The sequence below is a fragment of the Xenopus laevis genome, chromosome 6S (assembly GCF_017654675.1).
Source record: "Xenopus laevis strain J_2021 chromosome 6S, Xenopus_laevis_v10.1, whole genome shotgun sequence".
Lineage (NCBI taxonomy): Eukaryota > Metazoa > Chordata > Amphibia > Anura > Pipidae > Xenopus > Xenopus laevis.
In genome coordinates this window covers 117,821,401-117,832,586 of record NC_054382.1, presented here as the reverse complement: position 1 = coordinate 117,832,586, position 11,186 = coordinate 117,821,401, and the positions used below count along the sequence as shown (strand labels likewise).

Here is an 11,186-nt window from a genome sequence, read left to right as displayed (position 1 = left end):
GGTGTTAGCTGAAAGTAGGGCTGCACCCCAGTCTAGGCTCACACTTCTGCATATAATCGCAGCTGTGAAATACCAAAATAACTGTCCCAGCCATTCCCAAACCCCTACTCAAGATCACCCGAACTCCACCCACCCCACGCGGGTCTCTATCAGGACCCTCCTCCGCCACAGGGCCATTGAACAAAATTTGTATTTGTGCCTGAAAACAACATGTTCTTTTACTCCTTTGGAAAAGTTACTGTCCTATTTGCAATTTAATGGCTAAGGGCAAGGTAACACACAGCGTTTTTACATTGTTTTTTTACAAAACCTATAGTTGATCCTAAATACACACAAAATTAAGTCCTACTGAAAGTAAAGTTATACGCACTGTAGCAGGTAAAGGCATGCTGGGAACTGAAGTCCAGCAACATCAGGATTGTATTCTTAAAGCAATATCATTCAATAAAATTTTATCCAGCTCTCCAGGACAACATTAAAGTAGAACTAAACCCCCCCCAATAATAAAACCCCCTACCCACTACCCTACAAAGTTCCCCCTCCCTGCTTCTCCCCTGTATAAGTTATTACCCCTGAAAGTGCCCCTAATTCATTATTATAATTCATAATTCAGAGTAAGCGCAGTGGAGCTCATGGGCACCATCTTCTGGCTCTTCTGTATTCTTCGGGTCCTCCTCCTCAGCAATTTCTGGCACATGCGCAGTTGCTACGAACTGGAAGACTTCTCCAACTGCGCATGCGTCAATAAGACTTTCACTTCTCGAAAAAAAACGAAGAGCTGGAAGATGGCGGCTATGCGCTCCTCTGAGCTTACTCTACACCTGTACGCGAGTAATGAATTAGGGGCACTTTTAGGGATAATCACCTATGAGGGGGGAAAGCAGGGAGGGGGGCTATGGGCTGGGGGCTTAGTTCTCCTTTAAAATGCAAAATGATACTCCAATGACAATCCCAACTGACCTGTGTAAACTTGGCTCTATGGAAGAATTAAGCACAGTTCCCAGCACTGAACAAGTCTGTCCTTTATTACCATGTTTGATTCCAATGCAATAAATGAATGAATAATGAAATAAAAGAAATGTCACACTAAAAACTGTATGTAAAATAAGAGCAAGATGGAGGACACAGTGCTCGAATCAGCATTCTCATTGGTCAATCCTCTTGCAGCTGTAATTTTGGTTTTTGGTCAGTTGAGTTCTCATTGGTGAGTTGGTTTCCATGTGTAATTATGTTTTTTCTCAACTTCTAGAGAGAAATTGGGGGCGCGGTGATATATACCTCCTAGCCCCCCCCCCCTCTGTAGTTACACCCTTAGTGGCAAATCTGTCCCATTTTTCTTCATGGAAAAATTTGTGAAACAGTAAAAGTTTGAAAGAGGCATATTTTTACATATATTCATTTATTTTTAAGACTTTTTTTTTTACTGCACATTTTATTTTTTATTGTGCAATTTTTGAAGTGTCTCTTGGTTAGTTTTGGTCTGGTTTTGTAGCTGAAAATTAGACCTGGCAACCAGGGCTGGATTCGGATCGCCAGCGCCTCTAGGCCGCGTGGTCCTAGCACCTGTTGGCAGTGTGACTGCGCCGTCCTAGCACCTACCTGCACACTGGGGAGCTGCGCTTCCCCAGTGCTCCTCAGCAAGCAGCCAGGCGTCGTGCCGCCCCAAATTATTTGCCGTCCTAGGCCTGGGCCTTTGTGGCCTTGCCACAAATCCGGTCCTGCTGCCAACCGTGTTCTGCGCATACTCGTGCCTTAAAGGAGAACCAAACCCTTAATTATAAAATCCTCTACCCCCTATCCTAAATAGACCCCTCCCTGCTCCCCTGCAGCCTAGCTGTTACCATCTTCGGGAAGTAAGCGCGGTATCGGCACGTGTGCAGTTGGAGCAGTTAAGGTTGCCATCTGGCCGGTAAAAATGATGGCTGATCCCAATGTTATTAATAGGGAAAAAAAGATATATAGGAAGGCGGGTATTTTTTTCCAGAAAAGGCGGCAACCACAGGAGCAGTCTTCTGGCTTTTGACAACTGCGTATATGCGCAGAGATTGATGAAGCGGCGGAAGATGTCGTCCGTGAGCTCCGCTGTGCTGAATCTGCAGAGAGAAGTAAATAAAGAGTTGGGGGCATTTATGGAAGGAAACAACTAGGCTGGGGGGAGCAGGGAGGGGTCTATGTAGGGTGGGGGGTTTATAATTAAGGGTTTGGTTCTCCTTTAACAGTCTTCTTCTGCCAACAAGGGCACCCAACTGTCCCCAGACATATTCGCACTGTCAGGCGCCAAACCACCCAATTAGGGGACTACTTTCCCTCACACCGGGGAGGCGGCGGGACATACGCGGAACTTATAGTGTAGAAGTTGTGCTGACACTGCACTTTGTGATGCGCCGCATGGCGGGGGGGAGGGAGCGCAGTAGAAGTGAGACGTGACAGTGAGTGAAGCTTCATGGCGCTGCTGTTGCTGAGGATGCCGGAGATGCTGCATCACCCTGGGACTTCCCGGCCACCCCGCTAGCCGCTCCCCCTCACACTGTCTCTAACCTGCCTGGGCTTTGTGTAACACGCACCGCCTGTAACCCATGCACGCCGCTCAGCAGCAGCCGATCACGCGCTGCCCGCCTCCTCATTGGCTCACCCTCAACACACCTTTGTCGCCGATTGGTCGCTTGCGAAGGCCGCCCATGATGGCTTACGTTGTGAGAGCGCTGGAGTATCTGAATGGAGCGGCTGGAGCAAGTGAATAGACAAATAGAACAAGTAGCAGGAGGCACAAGCCGTATCCAAGCGCGCTGCAACCTACACTGTATCCTTAACTGCCCAGCTGCAACCTGCCATGCTCAGCAGCATCTCCTCACAGCTCTTCTCCAGAACGGTGAGTGGGATTGTGGGCTCAGGGCTCATTCCCAGACTATTTGATGCTATGGATCTAGTGCTGGGGCGGCTGTCATTACATGGGCTCAATAGGGCAGTACCACTAGCGGGGGAGAATGCTTCTGTGTTTGGGGCTGGAGGATGGAAGGTTCCAATATATTGGGGGAGGACGTATAGAAGTGGTTACTTGCTTACTGATGTAGATTTGAATGGGGGAGCAAGATGAGACGAACAGGTGGCTATTAAATGGGCTGAATAGGGCAGTACCACTAGTGGGGTTGGGGCATTAGAATGGAGAATGGAGGATGGAAGGTGCCAATATATACGGGGGGGGCATTAGACTGCTTCTATGTTTGGGTCTGTAGGTTGGAAGGTGCCAATATATTGGGGGGGGATTAACATACTTCTGTTTGGGGCTAGAGGATGGAAGGTGCCAATATATTGGGGGGGGCAATGTATAGAAGTGGTTACTTGCTAATTGATGATAGACTTGTATGGAGGAGCAGAGTGAAGAGGTCGCTATTCTACTGCACATGGCACTGCTTTGTGGCATTTGTAGTACATTGTATGGAGATGGGAGTCCAGTGTATAATGTTGGGCACAGCGCTTGTTTGGGGGTGACTATATAATGGTTTAGTCGTGTGTGAGACATACATTGTTTCAGGAGGAGTCATGAGACATATACTGTATATGAGGATGAGTTCTAGTCCCCAGAAGCAGGAGGGTCAGGAGTTTGTTACATTGTCCCTATATAATAGATACAGTGGTCTGTGCTGAGGGAGCTGCTGATAATGATCCCACACACAGTGTCATGTGGCCCTTGTTTGTGTGCAGCTTATGTAGTGCCAGGGCGGCAGGAAGAGACGTCGGTGCCCCACTTGCTGGCCTCATGCAGGACGTACGCACCTCAAACAGACAGGGAAACCCACGTTCCTTCTTTCCTAGTCAGAGCGCGGGAGCGCGCATCAGTTTATACAGTAGAAAAGTAGGTGAGAGGTCGGCCGGGCGCGCAGGTCTCTAGGTTCACGTTCTCCGAGGGACAGGAGGCAGCAGCTGATCACGCTTCCTTCACGTGCCCGCCCCCGGGCTCGTTGTCCAATCAGCGCGAGAGCATGCCTGACCTTGGGAGCCAATGGGCGGCGCGGGCTTCGCCGATTGGTTTTGGCGCGCGTTGAACTGTTGTTGTATCCGAGAGCCCTGAGAAAGGGAGTAGGGCGGGTTGGTGACTGAGGGAATGTTGTCATGTGCAAGCGAGTGGGACTTGCACCAAGTCTGTGTTTAAAAATATACAACTCTCCGATTAACTGAGGAGAAACCTTCTTATATTTCCCACTTATAGCTATTTATTTCTGGATTTCTTTCCCTTGGAGAACAAGGGGTTATTGATACCTCCCGTTTAGTATGTTATAAAATGGTAAATTCTAAGCAACCTTTCCATTGGTCATTATTCCTTTTTTTTTATAGCTTTTTCATTATTTGCCTACTTTTCCAGCTTTCAAATGGGGGTCACTGACCCCATCTAAACAGCAAACGCTCTGTAAGGCTACACATTTATTATTATTGTTACTTTTTATTACTCCTCTTTTTATATATGCCTCTCCTATTCCTAGTCCAGTCTCTTATTCAAATCAGTGCATGGTTGCTAGGGTCATTTGGACCCTAGCAACCAGATTGCTGAATAAAAAGCTAAATAAGTCAAAAACTGCCAATGATAAAACATGAAAACCAATTACAAATTGTCTCCGAGAATCACTCTCTACCTCATACTAAAAGTTATCCAAAGGTGTATTCCCATAAGAACAATCTGTGTTTTAATAAAGCCACGTCTGATGTGGCACGCACGTATATTTTAATGGTTTCATAAGGATCCTTCCTTATTCATGTTTCTGCACCATCTGAGCTGACAGTTTCCAGTCCCTATACTGGTCGCGCAGCACCAGGGTCAATTATGATATCAGATTAGATGAAGTAAATCGTTTTAATAAAAGATTTACAAACTCTACGGCTGAATAACACACCAACCTCAATAAAAAAAAGCACAAATTATTCTCTATTCCTGGTAGGGAATCCATATAGCGGATTCCTGTGAATCTCAAGCTAAGCCAGAGGGACGAGCCCCAGTTCCAAAGGCAGCCACAATACAAAAAATCTATATCAAAAGATATATGTCCCAAGGCTTATTTATAGTAAAAATATAGTTATTAATATTCACATTAAAATTGGTACATACTGACCCCACATGGCGTTTCGTACCCTCCGGCACTTAGTCATAGGTGTCAATAAAAAGCACATTAGGTATTTGTCCAGTCGTACATGTAGTATTAAGCGTTCACTTGCAGGCATCCCTTCTCTGACGTAGATTGGTTATTTTCTCTTTGCAGATAGACAACATGGCAATGGCCGAAAGGCAGCACGGCGTTGTATCCCACTGGAACACCAGCACCCCTGAGAAAAAGGACTTTGAAGCAGTGGAGGCCCTCATGTTCATGAGCAGGAACTCCGAGCCCATGCATTACACTGATCTGAGACCAATGACTCCGGCCTCTGACCTATCAGAGAGTGAGGACAGCATGCTGCCGAGCTCACACGATTTCATCACCATCCCGGCCTTTGTAAGTGTAACCAAAAGTCCCATTAAAATAAGTCGAGACTGGAAATTCTAGGCATTTTTACATATTTTAGTTTATATAAACGCACCACTTTCCATTATTTGTAGCTGAATTTAAATCAAATGAAAGTGACAGGCCATGGAACTGAAGCTGACCACAGGAACATAGTTTGGCCAGTCCGCTCTTAATTTTCTGACCATTGTGCTATGTGAATGGGCAGTTTAAGGGGTGCTTTCGACAAGTGCAAACCCAGATCTGATCTGCCGGTTCCTTCCAGCCAACCTCTGTATTGGTCAGTCTGGAACTGACCGTACCTGTACTTTTACTTGTAGTCTGTTGGGTTGTGGGCCTAGCCTAACAGATTGCTAGACAGTTAGCTCATATGTAGCCAACATTTTGTTTTAGAATTCACCAGTATACCCTTTTCAATATTTGTTTTGGAAAACTGATTAAATGAACAATAAAAGAAATATTCAAATAATTTTACAGTACTTAAAGGAGACATATTGGAGAAATTAGAACAAACCCTAATTTTGTAGGCAATTGTAAGTAATATATGGTGTTACTTTTACATGGTGCTAAAAATGAATATTATCATTAAAAATAGCCCCTTTATTAGAGCTCCCTATAGATGTTCTCTGGTCCCTGTCTGTGTTTCTAATGAGGGATGGTTGTGTCCTAATGGTCCCTGCAAGAAGCACAGTAGCAGGGGGACAGCCAATCACAGCCCTGTAGTCACACAAGCACAGGCAGGCGTCAGTTCCCTATTGGTTCCTGATAGCTGCTGATTGGTTCCTGTCCTACAGTGCAGTGAGCTGAGAGACACCAGCTCCCCAGCACAGCCTGGGATTCAGGGAACAGGAAGTTGAAGGAAAGGGAGGGATTATTAGGGTTTTTGCAGAAATATTTAATAAATCAGTCTAAAACACTACTTTTTTAAGCACAATTCTTCTATATCTAAATGAGTATAACACACTGGTACATTCTTTTTTTTACACTAAATATCTCCTTTAATGTTTTTCCCCCCAAATTAAAATATTGTGTATTTCATTTAGTGCCTGACACCGCCATACAGCCCTTCAGAGTGCGAGATGGCCCACTCTCCTGGCTTGCATCGTTTATCTCCAGCACCATTGCCTCCTCTTTCTTCACAAGGCAGTGCTGTACTGAAGTGCGTGGATGTTAAAGCCCCTGAAATGCAACCGAAAGGTCAGGTGACCAGTGTGATTCGTCATACAGCTGATGCATTGCATTTTAAGCAACATCCAGCCTTGCCAAATAAATGCAGTAATGATCCTGTGAACAATTTTGTTCAGCACAGAGAAGAGTCCTGGAAGATAAAATTTCCTAGTGCGGTGGTGCAGCCCATGTCCATTTCAAGCACAGAACAAATCCAAACTGAAACACAAACACATTCATTCCAACCACCCCTAAACACTGGCTATACAACAACAATAACTTGCAATTCCCAAACATCATCTCCAGATATCTGTCCACCAGTACAAATGCAGAATCCTGCACTGCTAGTATCCACACCGGTACCAGCAAATTGTGTATCACAGATGCCAGTCTTGTGCCAAATGGTGCCAATATCTTCAAGCAAACCCGTAGTGACAACGGTGATTGCAAATACTCCACCTGCCCAGTCCCCTGCAGTAATGCAACCTCTGTTTTATATGGGAGGTCAAGTTCCCAAAGGAACCCTTATGTTTGTAATGCCGCAGCCTGTTTTCCCAAACACAAAGACTCTTCTTCCCAGTGGCACCAGACTCTCACTGATTGCACCTGCCCCTGGAATTCCGTCTTCTGAAACAAAGGCCCCCTTGCATGCTGACACTTCCCGAATCAGAAGTCATGTCTGCGCTCAGCCTGGGTGCGGGAAGACCTACTTCAAGAGTTCCCACTTGAAAGCACATATGAGAACTCACACAGGTATGATTCTTTGACAAACCCACAGTACCTGTTGATTGCACCTTGTCTTTTAATGTTCTGTCTTCTCACTGCAGATCTCTATTAATTTGCCTGCAAGTTGGCCTATGTATGAGTGCAGAGCCATAGTTGTTGCCTTCTCAAGTCAACATTGTAATGTAATAAACCTGTTCTTTTTGCAGGTGAAAAACCCTTCAGCTGCAGTTGGGAAGGCTGTGAAAGGAAATTTGCCCGCTCTGATGAACTCTCTCGTCATCGCAGAACACACACTGGAGAAAAAAAATTTGCCTGTCCTAAGTGTGACAGGCGTTTCATGCGCAGTGACCATCTGACCAAGCATGCGCGGCGCCACCTCTCAACCAAAAAGCTCCCCACTTGGCAGATGGAAGTAAGCAGGCTGAGTGATATGGCTGTTCCACAGGCCTCGACTCCTGTCCAGTGAAACCAAACATAAAGCAAATGGCAATTTTATTTGCATATATAGGTGGTCAGAACCCTGCGTTCTGTCGCTTATATTCTACAGTGGCTGGGAGTGTAGTTATAACTGCGTGCCCCACAGGGGAATGCAGGCAGTGAGGAAAATGACAGCAGGCCCATTCTGTTTACCATGGACTTGTTTGCTTAAATGTGTATTGCACTGAAACAATGAGACGATTTTAGGGTTTGTGTGACAAGGTTGGATAAACGGTGCAACAAGATGGTTCTGATGATGTGTATTGCGTCTAAATGTCTGAGCGGCTTAGATGCTGAGTCTAAATAGCAGGTGATAATGAAACCTTCAGTTCTCAGCGAATGGACAAAAGTTAGTGTGATATGCAAGGAAAAAGAAATGGGGTATGTGCATCCTGTTCTGAAAAGCAATATGAACAGATAATCTTATGTTTTATAGTAATAACGATATAGTTAATATGCATAAAACTCTCTTTACATAGCTCATTATGTTAAATGTACATTTAGTGTTCTAAATAATTACAATGCTACCTGCCTTTATTTGTGTTAGATCAATAATTCCTCAGCACTTAACGGGCTGGAAAGAGAAAAATGTAACCGATTAACTTTTAAAAAAGAATGTTTCTCTATGACAGGGTTTTCAGGATCTCAGGACTTTGCGCATATCACTTTTGAGACGATTGTGTTTGTGTATATGTGTATATACACACAAAATATATATATAAGAATAAATTTGCTTATATAAGGGTTATGTCACATGGGGAGAACGACGGGACTTTTCCCGAGTGGAAACATTTTAAAAAACACAGACGTCCAGACGTGACATAAGCCAAAAAGTGTTTGCACAGCTTTAAAGTGTCAGGTAGTGCAATAGATGGGTTTTCCTTTGTGAAGTTACCTATAGTGCTGATTCACACTAGCGACAGATGGGGAGTTCCTGTAAATGACCAGAATTTTGGTTCAGACAGAGTTTTGATTTCCTGGTAGCTCATTCCATCAGTCATGTGGGTGAGGACAGGAATTTAAAGCATTTCTTAGCACATCCTGCAGAGTCACTTAACAAGCAGACATTGTTGCCATTAAAGTGTCATCCAGGCTTAGACCTTGCATTGTGCTAATGAACATCTGCCTTGTGGATTCTTATCCTGCAAGGCAGATGCCTGATAAAATAGATGACAGTCAGGAAAACTGTAGCTGGCTGCAGCTGACTGTTCCATTTGTAGGTGCTCTTGTGAAATACCAGCCATGGCTAGTGTGAAGGAGTGCTACGTTTACTGGAGAAAACCGGGTATATTAAACAAAAAAAATGTATATTGCCATTCCATGCATGAGCCCGATATATTTTGTTATGCACTTTTATATGCCTATATTAGCAATCTGTAATTTAAAAAGAGAAAAGAATGTGGCTGTACGGGCAGCAAAGTGTTTTCTTCTGTTCCATTCTTGGCCCGATTGAGGGTTTAGAAGCATGAAACAGTTGCAGCACTTGTGCACATCGTATGATAATCTGTGCCTGGCATCATTGTCATAGAACATAGAGTTTGTGCGATCACAAATATTCACTAAAGTTCAGTATTACTGTCTTCGTACTGAGGCACAGTGGATGTTAACTGATCTTGATTTATTTAGTGTCAAATACATGTTTCCAAAAAGATCCAAAAAAAAAATATATATCTTTTTTGGGGAGGTTCTGCCTGCACAAAAGGCACAGGCTGGAGTTATATGTGGCAAATTATATAAGAAAACCATAAAATCTTGGGTATCTTCAGCTGCACTTTAAGTGAGGGCTGCTTGATGCTGTGTAGCCTCTTTTGATAGTACCAATAATAAATCTGTAGTTTAGGGTCTGCAAGTAGAAATTGATAACTCACCACACAAGGGAGGAGGCCCAGGTGCACCGCCGTGAGCCCTCAGCACGGGGAGCGGACAAACCGAAAAAAACTTTTGGAGAAGGCACTCAATGAAGGCAATCTTCCACCAGGCAGATAAATTCAAAGAGAAGAGTTTATTGTGCCCACAGCCTTGCGCGTTTCGTGATAAACAGCCTATGACTAAGTGTTTATCATGAAACGCGTAAGACTGTGGACACAGTAAACTCTTCACTTTGAATTTATCTGCCTGGTGGAAGTTTGCCTTCATTGAGTGCCTGCTCGAAAAGTTTTTTTCGGTTTGTTGAAACATCCTTTCATATTCTGGATTCCAAACAGGCCCGGACTGGCAATCTGTGGTTTCTGGCAAATGCCAGAGGGGCTGCTGTAAGGTCCCATAGACAGTCACTATTTAGTGGGCTGGTGGAGGACTTGGAATGCCAGGGCCTATTTTGACTCCTAGTCCAGAACTGATTCCAAACCCCATATCCATCACTTTGAAAGTGGATGATTCACTTTAACAAACCAAAACCAATAATTATTTTCCATCTTTTGCACATACTTATTAAAGTTGCAGTTTCTTTTGCAATCATAAAGGACAATGTTTTCCTTAATGTTTCAAACATATTGAACTTTGGATCGCACAAACGTCTCGTGAACGTGATGAATGTGAGCACAGTGGCTATATTTGATGTTGACCATTAATGTACAGTACATGAAGAGGCATTTTTGTGACTACTTTGTATATGTATTTGCACAGTATTTCTTTTGTTGTACTTTATACCTGTTCATAAATTAAATAAAAAAAGATTTTTGTATCACTTTAGATCTTGTTTGTGTCAATTTTTCTTATCCAGAAGTGGGAATTCCTGTTGGGGGGAGGCCAGGAAGGAAGCGGCTTTGCAGCCATGGGGAGCAGATCTGGACCGGCCGTTTTTTTTCCTGGTGTCCCGCCAGCCTAATACGACCCTGATCAATCCCCTTTCTCTTTAAAGGGATACTGTCATGGGGGAAAAAAACAGTTTTTTGTTGTTGGTTTTTTTTTTTTTTTTAAACGCAGCATTTAATAGTGCTGCTCCAGCAGAATTCTGCATGGAAATCCGTTTCTCAAAAGAGCAAACTGATTTTTTTATATTTAATTTTGAAAACTGACATGGCTAAACATATTGTCAGTTTCCCAGCTGCCCCCAGTCATGTGACTTGTGCTTTGCTAAGCTTCAAACACTCTTTACTGCTGTACTGCAGGTTGGAGTGATAACACCCCCAGCAGCCTAACAACAGAACAATGGGAAGGTAACCAGATAACAGCTCCCTAACACAAGTTAACAGCTGCCTGGTAGATCTAAGAACAGCACTCAATAGTAAAAAGTCAAGTCCCACTGCAACACATTCAGTTACAATGAGTAGGAGAAACAACAGCCTGCCAGAAAGAAGTTCAATTCTAAAGTGCTAGCTCTTTCTG

The 11,186-nt window shown here is 44.0% G+C and overlaps 1 protein-coding gene across 1 annotated transcript; it reads left to right on the top strand.

Moving 5' to 3' along the window:
* Positions 1-2,751: 2,751 nt before the first annotated feature.
* Positions 2,752-10,532, top strand: klf10.S (Kruppel-like factor 10 S homeolog). Its single transcript, NM_001095871.2, is given in 4 exon segments — positions 2,752-2,869; positions 5,250-5,480; positions 6,533-7,409; positions 7,589-10,532. Coding segments are annotated over 3 exon segments (1,359 nt in total). The 5' UTR covers positions 2,752-2,869; positions 5,250-5,258; the 3' UTR covers positions 7,849-10,532.
* The last annotated feature ends 654 nt before the right edge of the window (positions 10,533-11,186 follow it).